At 36.9% G+C, this 19,210-nt stretch overlaps 1 protein-coding gene and 1 long non-coding RNA gene across 2 annotated transcripts; one reads left to right on the forward strand and one right to left on the reverse strand.

Annotated features, from left to right (window-relative positions):
- Positions 1–2,260: 2,260 nt before the first annotated feature.
- On the forward strand, positions 2,261–3,114 carry LOC121776185 (bZIP transcription factor 11-like). Its single transcript, XM_042173334.1, has one exon. The coding sequence runs from the start codon at positions 2,308–2,310 to the stop codon at positions 2,878–2,880; it is 573 nt and encodes a 190-aa protein (XP_042029268.1). The 5' UTR covers positions 2,261–2,307; the 3' UTR covers positions 2,881–3,114.
- Positions 3,115–8,940: 5,826 nt separating this feature from the next.
- On the reverse strand, positions 8,941–11,053 carry LOC121776114. Its single transcript, XR_006045237.1, has 3 exons — positions 10,112–11,053; positions 9,952–10,038; positions 8,941–8,985 (listed from the first exon to the last, which is right to left on the reverse strand). It is a non-coding gene; the product is annotated as an uncharacterized LOC121776114 (long non-coding RNA).
- Positions 11,054–19,210: the final 8,157 nt, after the last annotated feature.

Consider the following 19,210-nt stretch of genomic DNA (forward strand, 5'->3'; position numbering starts at 1 on the left):
TGAAAAATATGAGTATTAAATACAAACGAACATGGTTAACTAAAAATTTCGAAGTGTGAAAAAAATAAGTAAAATAGTGGCTAACTAAAAATTTCAGCTCTTCGGAAATCTCAAAAAAAAAAACGGAAGTTTATTGCACTCATAATGTTAGGTTTATGTTCTACAAAAAAAAATAGTTCGGTTTATGTTCAACAAAAAAAATTAAATAGAACGAATATGGCTTGCTAAAGATGCAAATTGTGAAGAGTAGTGTTACAATAAGAAAAAGGCAAAAAATTTTGCAAAACTGAGTCTGAAAGCTTATTTAACTCATTTAAATTGTTTGGGGTCGTTTGAATGTTTATATTTTACAGTATTACTTATTTATATATTGTTCTTGTTTTAAATGTAAAAAATTGAATTTATTTTTTATCAACTTAACATTAATCTCACTTCTATAAATACACCAAAATTATCCTTATTTCATTCATACCTTAAAATAATAATTTTTTAGGGAATAGTATTTTCTTATATATTCTTCACATTCTTCTTATTTTTATCTTAGACTATTCTTCTCCACTCTTCCAAAATCATATGTTATCTCAATTTCTTAAGTTTTTCTCCCCAAATTTAATTGCGTATTATGTCTACATTATAATAAACAATTCAATAATTGCTTAATGGAAATAACTAGCTTCTAATTAAACACTAATAACCCCTTCATAATTATTTATTTTATTTACGTTATTTTTTCAGTTATTTGTCATATTCTCCCTCCCTCCTATATAATTTTCATTTTACGTAATTTAGTAAATATTTAAAATTTAATTTATATGAAAAAGAACCATTTTATTTGGAATGAGATAGGGGAAATACTGTAATAATCAATGGACAGTACTTAAAAGCAGGAAAACAGTAAGTTCTGAAAACCGTATTGGTCAAGTGTGTGAATGCTCAGAGCATGAATAACGCTACGGGCCGGGCCGCACATCGCGAGTCCCGGCCCGTCCCACGCGTTAGACGGACGAGCGGCACGGCCTGGGCGGTCGCGGGGCCGCGTTCCCGGCCTGGTGACCGTCCCGCGGCCCAGCCTGGGACGGGGTTACGTGGCTCGGGACGTGACGCAACGCGGCACGACCCAAGGTTATTTGTGTTCGGGCCGGGCCGCAACCGATTTTTATTTTTTATTTTTTAAATTCGATTTTTTTTATAAATACTACTCCATTTTCATACACGTTCAACTTCACATTCAACTTCAAATCTCTTCCTATAATTTGAAAAAATGCCTCATCGTCAAAGAATATTCGAAGATCAAATGTCCCAGGTGTTAGCAGAGGCGCTACCAGCAATCCAAGAAGAAATCAACAACGAAGTTGAACGCTACCAAACCGCTATTCAAGCTTGGAACGAACAACAAACTCGGGTGCCACGTACCCGGATGTATATTCACCGAGACCGTGAACAAGCTGCCTTGCGGCTTTTCACGGATTATTTCTCTAGAGATCCGCGATGGAGTGATCAGATGTTCCGTCGCCGGTTCCGAATGCAGAGGCATTTGTTCCTACGCGTCGTCAATACAGTTGTAGCTCATGACATGTATTTCAGCCAAACTACCGATGTTGTGGGCCGGCAAAGTATATCGACGTTGCAGAAATGCACGTCTGCCATTCGTCAAGAGGAACAACACATTCGCCTCCAAGCCGATCTAATCGAAGAAATTTGGACTCGCACCAACGTTTTCCAGCATTGACGATATTTTATTTTATTTTATTTTCAGTTTTAAAATTACTATGTTGTAATTTTGCAGTATTCGGCGAAATTAAATTTTCTCTGTTATAAATTTCCGGCGTTTTTTATTTTACGTTTAAAATAGGTTGGAGTTGTGAATAGTGTCATTTATTAGTTGCGGCCCGAGTTGTGGCCTGCAGAGTTAGAGGAGATGGGGCATGTGCCGCAACTGTAGAGGAATGATGACGTGGAGGGGACTTGGGGCCGTAAATGGAGACGGAGTTATTCATGCCCTCGTAGAGCGGAAAACACATTGATTAAAAAATGGTCAGGTCACCACCACAGTGTGAAAAACAATCCCACCTGTCTTATTTCTTCGTGACTAAGCTTAAGATGGGAACCACCTGCTGATGTAATTAAAGCTATAGATAGCCCCCACCACCACTAGTGCCGCCTGACTCACCAATTCACCCTTCAAATGACCGAAATGCCCCCACCCAACAGCCCACGCTTTCGCCCTTAAATACCGCTCTCCTCTCCTTCGTTCCTTCCCTTTTCCCCTTCTCTCCTCTCCCCCTCCCACTTATCCCTTTTCCGACCATGTTGTCCACTTTTCCGGCTTCTTTCCCCGGCGACGCCCTCCTCGGCAACCCCTTCGAACCCGGTTTCTATTGGGATAACCACGACCTCCCTTTTTTCTTTAACCAACAAGATGAACCGGTTGTTTTCTCCCATGAACTGGATCCGGTCAGTTCCAATTCCGGTTCGCCCACCCAAAACCCGGCCTGTAGTTCCGGTTCGGACGACCAGGACCCGGATAAATTTAATAAAAAACGGTCCGGGTGCGGTAAGACTGTTTTGGATGATCGAAAGCGTAGGCGTATGATGTCGAACCGGGAGTCGGCGCGGCGGTCCCGAATGCGAAAACAGAAACACTTGGAGAATCTGAGGAACCAAGCGAACCGGCTTAAGGTTGGGAACCGAGAACAAATGAACCGGCTCCGGTTTATTGTTTGCCAAACCCGGATGTTCCGAGGCGAAAATGAACGCCTCCGTAACGAGGCGGTGGTGCTCCGGCAAAGACTCTGGGACATTCGCCAAGTATTGGTTGTCCGGCAGCTTCAGCAGATTATGAATCCAATGCAAATGCTAAATAATCACCCCACTTTATAATGAGGATTAAGTTAATTAATCGATTAATTACAAAATCTAGCACATAAAAATCAATCACTAGTATTGAATTGAATGTGCACGGACCCTCCCTCTCCCTCTCCCTCTCCCTCTCTGAATAGTGCTTGTGAAAATTAGTTATATATAGCTAGTACGAGTAGAGGTAATCGAAATTGGTTGGTTCTCTTTATTTATCGGAATCAGAGTAAATTATTTTGTACTTAGAGAATCGCTAGAGTTTGTGTGTTCTTTGTTAATTTTAATATATCTATAATAATTAGGAAGTCTTGTGTTGTGTCCAAATGCAATTTTGTTGTTTATTCTTCCATTATCTCTCTCTTTCACAGATTAGAAAAGTAAGCATGCAACGACGCTTCATAGTAGTAATTAATAAAGAGAATAATGGGTGATTAATACCCCAATATTTTGGACTAAAGCAAAAGATGCCGTTGAAAAGGCACATAATAAACAGAATGGCGCTACTACACGGTAACCACTATGATCAGGAAAAATTAATGATAATATTAATGCTCCACTAGTGATGTAAGTATATAATTATGTAGGGGTTGTGTGTGTGATGTGCTGGTAGGTCTAATGTCGCACTCGATGCCATTATTTCCAATCAGAAATATGTATGCCCTCTTGTCACTTTATTTGTTTTGGTAAAACAACTTTTACTTACACATTGATTGATGTCGATAACACTATAAAAAAAATTTAATAACACGAATTTGGTGATTTACTATTTCTCGTCTATTTTCACAAGTATAGAGAACCTTTATTCAATCTTGAATATTCACACACACACACACACACACACACACACACACACAATATATATTGGCCGTGATATGCCGTCTTATGAGATTCAAATTATTAAGGACTTAATAAGGTTACTATTTCACTATTAAGTTTGGTTTACGAGTCAAATGCAAGGTTGAATCACTATAGAAATTTGAAATTTCATCTTTTTGTATATAATTTTTATCTCACATCTGCTTTCAAAGTCTTTTTCAATTACTATTAATATAATAAGTACTTTGGAGTATACAAACAATCAACTTCCATGTTAACATACTATAGTACTATATGACGTATGTAATCCTTACTTGCCGGCTAACTGAACAGTGTCAAATAAATATGAACTTATATTATATATGGAGTAATAATTTCCTATATGGAGTATTTAGACATTATATATTACTCTATCCATCCGTCAATTAAAATTTGTCACTTATTTATATTGTGGTTTATATTTCCGCATGTCCTTACAAATTTGTCACCTTTTACTTTTATCAATTGTGATAGTGGATCATACATTCCACTAACTCATTCACGATCATATTTTATTATAAAACTAATATATAAAAGTAATACTCACATACCATTAATTCCACTTTCTATTGCATTTCTTCAAACCTGTGTCGAGCCAAATGATGACAAATTATTAGGGACGGAGGAAGTATACTCTATATTCTTATCAAATATATTCAACGTGTTACAAAGGATTTTGGAGATGTTATATATATACTCTATTATACTATGAGGTAATGATTAAATGCAAACTCTATATATTGTACAAACTCCAAACTATGATGTGGGCCGTTAAAAAATGTCAAAAGATGACAAAATAACAGCAACAAAAAATGTCAATACAATATCAACTGTTGACATTGTGTTGATATTTTTTGTTGCTATTGTTTTGTCATCTGTTGACATATTCTAACGGTCTATATCATAGTTTGAAGTTTGTATAATACTTAGAGTTTGCATTTGATTACATTATATATATATATATATATATATATATATATATATATATGATCTGGGCCGTTAAAAAATGTCAAAAGATGACAAAATAACAGCAACAAAAAATGTCAATACAACATCAACTGTTGACATTGTGTTGATATTTTTTGTTGCTATTGTTTTATCATCTGTTGACATATTCTAACGGTCTATATCATAGTTTGAAGTTTATATAATAGTTAGAGTTTGCATTTGATTACATTATATATATATATATATATATATATCAATCATGAGTTGTGATCAATGTCAAACAAATTTTAAAGACCAAACATTAGGGCCATTAGATCTAATTTTTTGATGAGATGCGCAATTATTTCGGTTTTCATTGCAAGCTCATTTACTTCATTGTAGTAGGCTTATTACTTCATTTTGGTACGTAATACCTTGAAACTACAGTATGTTTTTACTTACTTTTTGTAGATTTTAAAATGATTCAACACATGGTTCATTTGAATTTATTGAACTGGGATTTTACTTTATTCACTTAAAAAAATACAATTCATTCCAGTAGCTTTATTGCTTCATTCAAAAACTTTATTACTTCATTGGAAAAGCTATTTACTTCATTCCAGTAGGATTTCAAATGTTTCTAAACATACTTCATTTAATAGTTTATTAGATCATTCTATGTGCTTGTTACACCATTCAATTAGGCTATCACTTCATTTTGTTGTCATAGCCGGAATTTCGGGAGTATCACAGCGTCGACGGGATGGTCTTGACGTCTCCGTCCGTGAAACAATCTGCATGTACTAGAATGAAGTAATAATCTTATTGGAATGAAGTAAAAACCTACTAGAATGAAGTAATATATTCTGGAATGAAGTTAAATCTTCCTAATATGTTATGACTTATTTGCCCTGAGCTGAGGTAAAATAGGCTTGTGATAAAGGCAAAAAATAATTTATACATTTGCGCATCTCATCCATAAAAAACTAGATGTAAAACCTCTAATTTAATTTAGTTTTGCGATTCTACAATAAGTAGTGGATTTATATGGAGTCTATCAGTCATATCAGATATGTGTGATACGTTGATACTGAATCATATCAGAAATATGTGTGATACATTGATACTGAATCATATTTATATTACTCTAGCAAACAAATGAAATACAATACGTAGAAAGTACATAATTAGTCTTATACTACATTTTACTTTTAAAATATCACTTCGAAATTGATATCGATCCTTTTATGTACACATAACTTAGAACGATTATAACATAATTCGTCCATCCCAAAAATTGGCTCCTTTGTCATTTTAATCCCTCCCACAAAATTAACCCACTTTTATTTCAGAAAGTTTTTAACCGCGATGTTGCACTACAAATAATGTGTCTCACTAATACTGTCCACTGACAGCTAACATTATTTCAACTAGTAATGGTACTCCTCTCATTTCATACAAATAGAAAATACTATTGCTCTCTCCATCCCCCAAAGTTTATCTAAATTTAACAATTTGTTTGACTTTATATTAAATAGAGGTATATAGTGGAATAAGAATCCCACGTTGAAGAGATTAATGGATGTATTTAATGTCTATTTCAGTAAGATTCTAAGTGAGACAAACTTTGTGGTACGGACAAAAATGGTAAAATGGGACAAACATTAAGGGACGGAGGGAGTACTACTATTTACCTTTTAGTCCGTTTCCTAACTCCATTTTAAAAAATGGATCCCTCAATCCATTAACACTAATTTCATTCCTTTTTTATTTTCCTCTCTCCTATTTTGCCCATTTTTCTTTTCATTTTTCATACTTTACCAATTTTGTATTAAAACCCGTGTCGTTACCAAAGTTCATATTTTTAGGAAACAGATGAAGTATATATTTTCCTCCCATACTTTACAGTTTTGCATTAGAGGGAGAGAATATTATTTATATATACTCTCTTCAATATAAGGCAAATGTCATATTTTGCTGATCGCATAAGATTTTTATGAGAAGTTGTTTTTATGGGATAAATAGAAAAAAAAAATTGTATATTGTATATTAATGTGAGAAAAATTGAAAAAAAAATGTAATTTCTTTTAAATAATAAATTAAAAAGAAAAGTAAGACTTAGGGAGTATTACATTTTGATGATGTTAATTTAAGGCGAGCAGCCGAGCACCCATTGAAAATCTTATGCAAATTCCACCTGAATAAATTATATAAGTGACGATTTGTAAAATTATAGTAGTAAATTACGTAAAGATGATATACAGCTATAAAATATGCTGATATCATATTATACTATTGAAAAAGGCCATACGTCAACCACTACGTTCTTTCAATAATCTCATTCCACAGCAGAAAGACGAACCAAAATTTGAAAAATCTAACAATCAATCAGAGGCAGCGAATGTGATGCTTTTATGCGAAAAATCCACAGATATCAAAGCATCAAAATCCACTTCTTTTTGTGTAGTATATACATTTTTGTTGAATAAACTTGATTTATTTTCTAGCAAAGTACAGATAAGATTGAAGCTTTAATCTTTTAATAACCAAAGTTGAGGCCCATGAAGACGTCGTCAAATTGACCTCTTAGTTTAATTGATGCTTACCTCACTTCCATGTAAAACAGCTTTAATTATTAAAACATTTGTAAATTAATTAAGTAGGAGTAATTATTAAGGCTCAATCATCATTAGTCGTGTATTAGTGCGTAACTAAAAACAACAGGGTATTTATGTTCAAGTGAGACGGATATTCCTCGCATAATTGATTTGTGGGTTTTTTTGTTGTGTTGCATCATGGGTCATGATTCATGAGGCTGTGCTTTTATATATTTAAATTAAATTTATATGATGAATCTTGATTGTTTGTGTTAGAAATATAAGTAGGACATATATTCTAAATTTGGAGTTTGAAATTTCAAGATAGTAACTTTCATATGTTCGTAGTGATGATAGTGACTTAATAGGCATGAAGCGGTCACACAAACAAGGTAAAATCTATATTTCTATGTATCAATGTATATCTTGCAAATGACTAATACAAGAGATAAATCAAAATTGAAAAAAAATTTAATCATAAAAGGTTATGGAATTCAAAGTTCAAACTTTTGTCCACTTGGTGATTAGTAGTAGTATTAGAATCGAAAGGTAAAAATGGGTAGAGAATTAATCTTGTTTATTCGTAAAACTGCACTTGGATTCAGGCACATCAACTAGGCTAAACTTTCAGTTAACCAATTTTTATTTAATTTCTTTTACTTTGAGCTATCTTATCTTTTTATAAATAAAGTTAATCGTTATCCTTGTTTTAATTTCAAATCACCTTCGCAGATCGTATCCCTTTTTATCTAATTACGAAACACTCTCTCAATCGCTAAAAAAAGACTAAATAGAATCCAAATAAAATTTTAATAAACATGATTGATATATTATTAGTAAAAAAATAACTTTTTTAATATATTAGTAATAATTAATTAATAATTGGTAAATATATTTGTGAGTGAATAAAGCGTAGACTATTAAGTAAAAATTGTAAATAAATAGATATATTAAATGTAATATGTTGTAGAGTAATGTAAAGGGGAAGAAACTAATTTTGTGAATGCATAAAAATTATAAGATGATACTCTTTTCTTTTTTTAATATTTTTTTACCATTTTGAATATATATAATCAAATGTCTCATTTCATTATTACCATTCTTAATATAAGTCTTACATTCCACTAATTTATCTAGTATTTTTTTTATAAAATTTATATTCACTCTCATATGCTCTCACACTCTTGTACACTCTCTCCCTCTCTCTTTCGAGAAATATCTCTCTATCCCTTCGATTATTTGTGTGATCGTCTTCTTCAATCGTTTCTTTCTTTTTCTGTTGTGAATTTGGACCGCGTATCTCTTAGCGAAGGTCATCCCATGCGAGTGTCGATGCTGAATTGGAACCGTCGGTTCTAATTTATTAAGTTGGAGGGGATTTCGGCATCCCTGTATGAAATACGCATGTTAATTTTATGTCACGTCCGCCTTTTCTAAGGATAGAAAACACGGTTGATCGCAATTATGGGAGGATTAAAGAAGCGGGGAAGAAAGAGGAAAATAACACAACTCGACCATAGCTCAAAACAAATGAGAATAGCTCGAATAAAATCAGAGTATCATTTCAACAATCAACAACTCCAACTGAAAATATCTCAACAATACACGAACTCAAAAGAAACAATATTTAGTGAAAGCATTTCGAGAGTAGAATACTATTATGTATGAAGACATAATATATTCAGAAAATTTTATTTACTATCTTCTTCACTTTCATGCTCAACACCCACCGCACTCATCACCGTTCAATCTGCACATAGAGAAAACATATGCAGGGCTGAGTAGTTGATGCACTCAGTGGACAAATGCCAAAACAATTTTATAAAAACAGTTATATCATGACACCATTGAGTGACCTCGGGGTTTTAACTTGAAAAGACCCGAGACACTAAAAATATCTCAAACACAAACAGACAAACTTTCAAGTCATCCTCAAATCCTTTTTTCCTCATCATTTCAAAACACAACTATTTCTCCTTGAATTATTTAAGAAACTGTCATATCTGTTCTTTAGGGTGCCGTGTAAGGGGGCCACTTACCACGAGCACGAAAACCGGCCAACCCGTTCTATAACTCACGGTTCTCATCGTGTACACTAGTCCGAGTAGGGACGCACCCTTGCTAGGATCCAAATTCGATTAAACTCATAGTAGGGACTCACTCAACATCAATCTCATCAACATCAACATCAACATCAATCTCATCAACATCAACATCAACATCTTGTGAACGAGAATGTAGCCGCAAACTCGATCACTAGACCGGCCGACCCAAAAGACAGCTCACGATCCCCATTGGTGTACATTAGCCTGAGTAGGGACTCACTCCCTAGTCAGACCCGAATTCGATTTCAATAGGTCTAATAGGGACAACTCCCTTGCTAAACAAACAGATAGACATTTCTCAAAACAGAAACATGGCATGATATTCCCTTTGCAAACTTTATTTTCCTTAAAAACGTATTTGAAACACAAATCACTTTTCTGTCAAGGTCGAGCATCAATTCACATCACATCAACAAAGCCAAGCAATTTATAATATCACTCAATAAATCAACACATAGCACCACATAACATGCGCAACAACACTTTCACTTTGATCACATATCTCGCCTCATCATTGGAATAAATATAATAAATCAATCACACATAACATGATGCTCAAACCGATATATTAAAACGAAAGCTCTTGAAAACACTTTAGTTCGAAAGCCCACCTCGTTCGTTTAAAGCCTTAACTTGTGTTCCATCCCGTTCTCGAAAAGCGTGACTCCAAGCCATCTCCTTTATCAAAAACAGTGGGCCTACAAATTTAAATTAATTCCTTTGGCCTAAAACATTAAATAAAACAAGGCCCAAATCCATAATCTTCCTCACCTTACGTGAAATTCCATAATGGAATTGAAATCATCTTCTCAAATCAAGCACACGCTGTCATCTCTCTCTCTAACTCTTCTACAGCTCTCTGTCGAGCAGCTCTTCCACACGGGGGCGTTTGTCGCTGTTCGCTCTCTCTCTGACAATTCGCCGCCGCTGCCGTCTCCTCCGCGCCGCTGCTGTCAAAGTGCCGTCGGCGTCGTCGCTGCCGGGTCAGCCGATGCTGGTCTCTTCTCCAAGGCGGCGCTGCTGTCCGTTATTACGACGCGCTGCTGCTCGTGTGGTTGCATCAGCCGCCGTCTCCTCTTCTCTCTCTTTCGTTGACTGTCGCCAATGCCATCACCGGCGCCAGAAACACCGTTGCTGCCATCTCCTTGTTCCGAAACCGCCCGGAACTACCGAACAGCTGCTGCTACTCCGAGTCCAGTCAGCGCTGCAACCTGCCGCCGTCCATCCCGGTCTCTCCGTCGCCGCTGAACGGTCGCACACGGCTGCTGTCCGCCGCTGTTTTTGTCTTCCGTCTCTCCCTCGATTCATCTCTCAATTCAGACGATCAGAAATCTCCAACTCTCTCTCTTTCAAGTTGGGTTCTCGGTTTCTTGAGTAGAAATTGAGAAGGATCAGCCTTGTTGCCGAGAAACGAAATAGGAGAAAAACCGATTGTGAGGGAGTATTATAGAGAGGAGGTGGTTGATAGATATGGGAGAGATTCATGGAGAGGGGGAAACGGTTAATACGTGAGGAAGGAGGGAGAGATTTGTTTTCCCTTTTTTTGTGATATTTATTAATTTAATTTATTTGCAGATTACGGAGGAGGAAAATCTTTGCAAAATCTTTATTTAAAGTTTGAACTAAGGAATAATTGGTGACCAAGTCAACTAGGAAAAGATTTAATTTGATTAATTTGATTTTTTTCTCTTTTTTTCTTTTTCGGGATGTTACATTTTAGTACTCCGCTTGTAGTCTCAATTAATTTATTACATTCGAAATCCAAACTTTTAGGATTAAAATTGTATTTTTTACAATAAAATTCTAATCTGATTAGCTCACAAATATTTAACCATCCACCAATCTGAATAAGACTTATTTAAACGTCGAAGATATTGACCATTAACATCCTTGTCTAAGATAAAAATATTCTTTTCATATTTATATAACTATTTTCTTTGTTATAATTTAAACACGTCTCACACTTATATCTGTGGTTATTTGAATTGGTTGAAAGAGAAGAATTTTACTCTCAAATAGAACTCGCAAATTCGTACTCCTCAACTTGACAACTTTAGGCGACAACACTCAAAATGGGTCCAACCATGTGGGGTTACATCAGGTCACATGTAATCTTAACGAAGATTCACGATGTATAACTCGATATATTCTAATTCTAGTCGAATGTATTTAGGTTCAACTAAAAGTTTTTAATATGAATTTTAGGGACAGTTTAAGAGTCATAAAATATATATATATATATATATATATATATATATATATATATGGTCTTGTTAGGTTGAGATTTTTTAGCTTAATTGAGAATTGAGATGCATTTTCAGCCACTCATTTTGAAATGTCAACTACAAGTAGATTATATCAACTAAGGGTATTATCGTCATTTCATTTCAATAGCCAGAATATTAAATGTCAACAACTCGTATTAAAATGTCAACAACTAAAAAAAATTATTTTTTTATTTTTTTAAAAATTTTTTAAAAAAATTTTTAAATTTTTTTTAAATTTTTTTAATTTTCACGCGATGTCAACTACGATGTGTAGCCTGCACATCAAATGTCAATAGCCCTGCACATCAAATGTCAATAGCCTGCACATCAAATGTCAACAGCTTATAGTTGACATTATATGTGTATAGGTGATATGAATCATATATGTAGTTGACATTATATATGTGCAGTTGACATGAATTGTATATGTAGTTGACATTATATGTGTGTAGTTGACATGAATTGTATATGTAGTTGACAAAAAAAATAAAAATAATAAAAAAATAAAAAATCGAAAAAAAATTTAATTTTTTTTAAAAAATAAAAAAATATTTATTAAATAAAATGTATGATGAAATTACCATTCTGCCCTTTCACAATTAATTAATGTAAAAATATTTTCCATGTGGTAAATTCTGGACCACTCATTTAATAAAAATGAGTGGCTAATAATGCATCTCAATTCTCAATTAGGCTAAAAAATCTCAATTGATCACAACCCTATATATATATATATATATATATATAGATATTTTAAGGGTCTTATTAGACTACTGGCTAGCTTAATGTGCTAATTTGTCAATTTTATACTCTGTATATATAAAATGTCAACACGATGACATTAGAACGTCAACTAGATTTGTGTCGACATATTAATGTCATCGTATTGACATTTTAATATGCAGTGTTGACAAGTTAGTGAATTAAGCTAGTTAGCAATTGATCACGTCCATATGCTTTATTTATTAATAGTAATATTTTCGATACTAAACAAGTCTAATATTGATTATTTTACTAAAATAATATTATCGATACTACAAAAGCCTAATATTGATTAGTCTATAGTATTAATTCTGTTTAAGGACAAAATAAAGTTGGAGTATTTAATTTTTTATAACACGTTTATCATATTGACTGTACTAAAAATCTAACATCTTCCTTTCTTCGGATCGAAGTTAAAAAAGAAAAAGAGATAAGATCTGGATTTTTAAGGAGAATCCTAAGTAGATATAATGTTAAAAAAAAGAAGCATATGTATGCATGTGATTGTGCTGCATTCCTACTTATCTCAAAGTCTTATATCAAAAGAATATAGGATAATTCCGTTTCTTTGATTTGAACGAACTATATAATTGGTCCTATATTATTAACGTTGTATTCATGCGGTCCTAAAAAAAATATTCGAGCAATCCAAATTTCAAAAAATTAAATATTTGCATAATTTCTCTAACCTTGATTTTGTTAAATATGTAAATGAGTGCTCTTATAATGCTAACTTTTCTTAAATTGCTAACTTGCTAACTCATCAGCGTAGTGTATTTAAAATGTCAATACGATCATATTAAAATGTCAACACATATTTGTGTTGACATTTTAATAAACTCTCTTGACATTTAAATATTAATATCAACACAATGTATTAAAATCTCAACTTAAGTTTATGTTGAAATTTAAATATCATCGTGTTGACATTTTTAATACACTATGTTGATGAGTTAACAAGTTAGCAATTTAAGAAAAGTTAGCAACGGATCAGACCCCAATATGTAAATATATTATATAATCTCGACAAATTTAATCTTATCATTTAATCTTTACTCCAAAAAATATTAGGCTTTGATACATCCTTCATCATCTAAATTGAATTGATCGAATTGAATTATAGAGTTCATTGATTAAGTGTGCCTCTGTTAAGGGTAGCATTCCTTAACGTTCGAATTCCACACAATCAAGAAACCGAAGCCGTGGTCGTCGAGCTCCCAAGAGGTTTGGGTCGGCGAAGACGTCCGGCAGAGGCGGTGCTGGGCGCGAGAGAGGTTCTCGTCGGCAGCGATAGAGAATTAGAGTTTTGTGATTCAAGTCAAGTTGGACGAAATACTGATTTCATTAATTGGTTGAATGAATAAAATGATAACAACCTATCTCTATTTATAATACTAGAATACTAGCTTATGGAACAAGAAAACAATATATGAAGAGATACTATGAATCAAAAGATAACTAAATAAAAGATATGGAAGATATGGCATTAATGTCTCGTATCAACTCCCCCACGGTTAATATCCACCTTGTCCTCAAGGTGGAAACCACGAACCAACGACGAGAGTTGACAGCAAAAGCTATTGTGAGGCGTCTCCTCTTGGATCAAATGCATATCGAACAACTGAACGTCTCCCTATATATTCTTGCACGGAATGATTGTTTACCAAGCAGATGTCCCTGCAGCAAACACTTGAAATCCCCGTCGACATCTGACAATAATGCAGAAGCAGGCAGAGGCGCTGTTGAGAGGATGTTATTCACATCGGAGCTGCACGACCAATATATTTCTTTAGAAGCTAAAACTTGGTGGTCTGCAGGACTTACAGCTCTATCCTCCTCAACTCCAAGCTTTTCACCAAGCAAGGCAATAGACAAAATCGATACACCAGTAGCATCCAAATTAGAAGCACCATCGCCACATACATCTTCCACTTCTGTCTCGGATTTAGAGTCCATTAAAAGCACACTGCCCAAGTTTTCACAATGCTCCTCTTCCACCGTCCTGTGCTTAGAATAATAGTCAAAATCTCTTGTAACCTCACATGAATACCCAATCGGCGCAACGAAACTCGATGAAGAAGAATCGTCTTCGTCTTGGCCTCTCAATTCATGTGCATATCCACACACATAACTATCCAAACACTCGTCAAGGTTTGGTGAATGTGCATGAGTAATGATTTCTCCAATGCATCTTACCTCATATGCTGCATTCTGACAGCAATGTGGTTGTGGTGGCTGCGGCAGGGGTTGGAAAATACAGTCCGGGGGGCTCCATACGCGCTGGTGGCTCATGTAGCTGGTATTCAACGTCGGGATTTTGGAGCGCCGCGTCTGAAAGCGTGCAGGTGTACGGCGAATGCTCAAAGACCGGTGTTGGGTTTGATTGATGTCAAGGTCGGGAATCGCCAAACCGATTGAGGGGCTCCATATGTGCAGCAACAGGTTGGTGTTGCTACCTATAGGCGTGTGTCTGCTGCTGCTTTCCGTAGGCGTGCCGACGCTCCTGTGCGGGCCAGTAACTTGGGGGTGAATGTTGCCAAGGTTGTGTGCCTGAGCGTGGGCTGCGCTGCTGCCGGAAGTGATCGGTTTGCCGCCTGGGTGTATCCCAACAACTAGGCAGACATGGTGGTGGTTGATCATAATCCGAGTATCCTTGCGATGCACGATGAGGCGGTGGTTCCCAACAAGAGGGCTGCCATGACCGTGGTGGGTCATAGGGCTGGAAGCTCGGTAGTGGTCGGTTTCCGGGAGGATCCCAACAGGAGGGGCGGCGTGTCCGGACAGACCACATTCGGTAAAGCGGCGGTGGCCGGTGGCCATTCTGTCGGTATCATTTCCGACGAAGGTTGTCCACACGCCGATCTGCTGCGTCAATACGGGATTCCATCCTGTCCAGTAGGCAATCAAGTTTTGCAATAATAGGGTGCATCTGATGCAGGGGCTGATATTGGTGGATTTTGGTTTGAGAAGTGGAGTTGGTGGTAGCCATAGTTTGTGCAAATTTTGATGGCTTTGATGAAGGGATAAAAGTGGTGGTGGATTAAATTGTTTTTTTGGTGAGGTTTGGGTTATGGTTGATAGAAGATGGAGGATGAGCACGAGATGCGGCGGTGATGGTGGTGCTGCGTAGGGTGTGCGGAATGATTCCATCGGCCAGCGGTGTGGCTAGTTGTTGTGCGCGGGTGGATTCCTGTCGGGCAGCGACGTAGCTATGGTTGGATCGGTGTTATGGAGGGTGAGCTCTCAATGAAAGCATCAGTTGTTAAGGGTAACGATCCTCAATGTTCGAATTCTACACAATCAAGAAACTGAAGCCATGGTCGTCGAGCGCCCACTGCCACCATTCAACGTCATCATGTCACACAATTACACCGGAATTGGACGGAGGGTTCAAATCAGCAATCCGCCATGCAACTTTCCGAGGAAGAGCGAGATTTCCTCCGCCGGACTGGAGAAGAGCATGGCCCGGTTCGACAAATTGGAGTTCAGGCTGGATTCGATAGTTAGGTGTGTCGACAATCTGGAGGCACCGCGCATCCCTTAGCCAAAACCACCCTACGTCTCACACCGCTTGGATCCACCTGATTGTCGCCCATGGAAGGGATACTCGCGCATCAGGTATCGCCATCGCGCGCAAGATGCACGGCCTCGACACCGCAGCGGCTACGCCGAGAGAGGTGGCCACCTATCTGATCGCGGAGATCATCAGACCCAATTAGGGTTTGATCGCCACCCGATACCCGCAATGCAGCGGCACCGCCTGACGTGCTGGGACTCACCGGCGCAACAGCAGGACCGTTGCTACCTGACCTTTGACCGGCCCCGACGCTCGGAGACGTGCTAGGACCGACCTCACCCTCAAGAGGAGGTAAGAGCCCTGCGAGTCCAGCCCGCACGTGTGACCAGTCATACTCCAGACCAGCCTCCGCGCTCGCCTACCTGTTGGGATTCGCCGGAAGTGCTGCACGCGCAGCCTATGTACCAGCCACCGCAGTGCGACCGATCGTTGGGTCACCGCACAACAACGTTACCTGTTGTTGCTCCCAGTCTCAAGGTTCGTTCGCCTTGCCCGGTCCAACTAGCCGTCGTAAGTGATTACAACGAGAAATTGCGTATTTATAGATTGGAGCAAGCTACCCTCCTCGCCCGGTTGAATTGCGTATTTGAGGAGAATATTGATGACGAAAATCTAGTTGAGGATGTTCTGAGCAATGCCGCTAACAATGGGGGTGTTAATCTTGATGTTCCAAACGACGAGGCCATGGAAGAGATCGTCAAGACTGACAATATGACGCTGCAAGGGCTCGTCGGGGTATATGATGAGAAGATTGGTGAAGAGGAGTGGACATTGCTAGAAGATAAAGAGGAGGATGGTTCTATTGGTGAAGTGGAGAAGATAATCACATCTTTCAATGTTGCTCAACTGTCATCGAAGGATGTTGCGAATTGTTGGTTTAAGAGAGGAAGTACTTGCACGGGTGTAAGGATAACTGCCTATTTCTATGTGGATTTCTTTGATGGCGATGTTCCAAGTATTGTTCATCGTTTGACATCACTCGACGCCGATGCACGATTCATCCCTCCATGCAATGACACACCATATTTGAGCATTGTTGGAGGTGATAAAGGGAGACATTCAGCTGTTCGATTAGATATGTGTTTCATCCTGGAGGAGATAAATCGCCAAAGCTTCTTCTTTCAACTTTTCGTTGCTTCGTGGTTTCCACCTTGAGGACAAGGTGGATTTTAACCGTGGGAGAGTTGATACGAGCCTTATCTAGTTTAGATATTATAGGGATTTAGCATATCTTCTTTTATTATTTTGTTTAGATATTATAGGGATTTAGCGTATCTTTTTTGTATCATGTGTGGAGTCTTCCATAATAATGAGTCAATCAATATATGAAATTATTTATTTGGCTCAATTAATTGTGCATCAAGAAACGTCTTTATCGCTGCCGACGAGAACCTCTCTCGCGCCCAGCACCCCCTCTGCCGGACGTCTTCGCCGACCCAAACCTCTTGGGCGCTCGACGACCACGGCTTCGGTATCTTGATGGTGTGGAATTCGAACGTTGAGGATCGTTACCCTTAACAGCCTCGAAAATTATTGAAAGGATGTGGTCAGGTCTTTATGTTTTGATAGAAGTAGAAGTTATGAATAAATGGAAAAAAGACGCCGTTAAGGAAAAATGTTACAAATAAAAGTTATGACATTGTTATTCCCTTTTTCTCGACACAGCCGGTTTTTTTACGCCAATGTTGCGTCTTACTCATAACAATCATATGTATCACTAGTTTTTATGACTGATTTTCTGATTTGTTCTCTTTCATTACTCATCTATCTCTCACACCCTACATCGCCAATGTCGTGACCACTTGTGGTAACGACATTAAAAAAAACTAACCTCTTAACATTAACACTGATTTGGCCCAACGTCAAAATCCTGGTTCCGCGTAGTGTATAGGATTAATGCCTCAATTGATGTACCATGTTTCATACTCAAAGAGTTAATTAAGGTCAAATGTGATTGTTAATTACTCAGTTAAGATGGTCAAACCTCTAATGAACGTTTTAACTAAAATCAGCTCATTTATTTTCAAATTTACAAAATTGTGAAGCCCACATAACTTTAGGCCCAAGTAATTTAACGCTATATACGAAACAAGGTTACATCGAAACTATGAGTGTGAAGATATATTTTTACTTTTTTGAGATTTTGGTTAATACTATATTTATTGTTAATTTATAGTATTTTTAGTTGATTATTGTACTTATATTACTTTGATTAAATACGACGCATAATTTAGAAACACGTGTCATCTAATTGACAGAACTTACTCAATGGTAACAATTTAATTGGGTTATATATGGCTAAATTCTACATGCATGGGTTTTAGTATTATTTTGATTTTTGTGTGCTATATAACTATTTATCGCGCGACTAGTACCCCAAATTAAAAATTATGTGTACGTTATTGCGCAAAATCGCACCCTCAAACCAAAAATCTTGGATTTGTCACTAAATTATAGCACTGTGAAGAAGGACCGAGATACATTGTTACAAACAAAGTTAGTGAGAGAAAGGACAATCGAATAAGAGGCCAGAATAAACATGACCAATACTCACGAGTAGTAATGGGAATTGAACGGTTCCTATAAATGGACGAAGGAGACTCGTGACGGATAACATAGTGCAACAAGAAATATATCACTGAGGACCTTACATGGAATTGAGATTAATTTTCTATGTAATTAAACTGTCACAATGTTCATTAGCAAACTAGAAAATGTACGGTAAACATAACATAAATTAGTAGGTTACATATCTGTAAAAATCAGTGTAAATTCCTAACAAATGATCTAGCATAGTACCTCTCTTTAGGGATAGGCGGAAGCTTCGAGAAGCTAACCAAGTTATTATCTTGCACATTACAAGAGTGCTTGCAAGAGAAGAAGAAGCTCTTCTTACTCAAATTCTTCTCTTCTTTGGTGCATGACTTCAAAGCTGCAAGGAACGGGTCATCCCGCCACCGGATTCCCTTGCTTTTCCGCTGTGGCACTGGCGGTGGAGGGACGCTCCTCCCATCATTTTCTTCTGACCTAATTTTAAGGTTGTCGAATTCGAACGCCAAGGCCATGTCCGATGAACATTTGAACTTGTTGTGAATTATGAATTTGGGAATTCCTGGCTTTTCTTCCCATGAAAATGGGACGTGTCCATGCGATCGAATTTTCCTATGATTCATTATGTAAATAATATTGGACTCTGTAATTTATCAAAATATATACTATAATGTATGGTGAGAGAAGTGAATATTTGAAGTGTCCTTTTCAGTT

This window comes from Salvia splendens, chromosome 18, assembly GCF_004379255.2.
Source record: "Salvia splendens isolate huo1 chromosome 18, SspV2, whole genome shotgun sequence".
Taxonomy (NCBI): domain Eukaryota; kingdom Viridiplantae; phylum Streptophyta; class Magnoliopsida; order Lamiales; family Lamiaceae; genus Salvia; species Salvia splendens.

Coding starts and splice junctions, on each gene's coding strand:
- LOC121776185 (XM_042173334.1), top strand. CDS start 2,308: ATGTTGTCCACTTTTCCGGCTTCTTTCCCCGGCGACGCCCTCCTCGGC.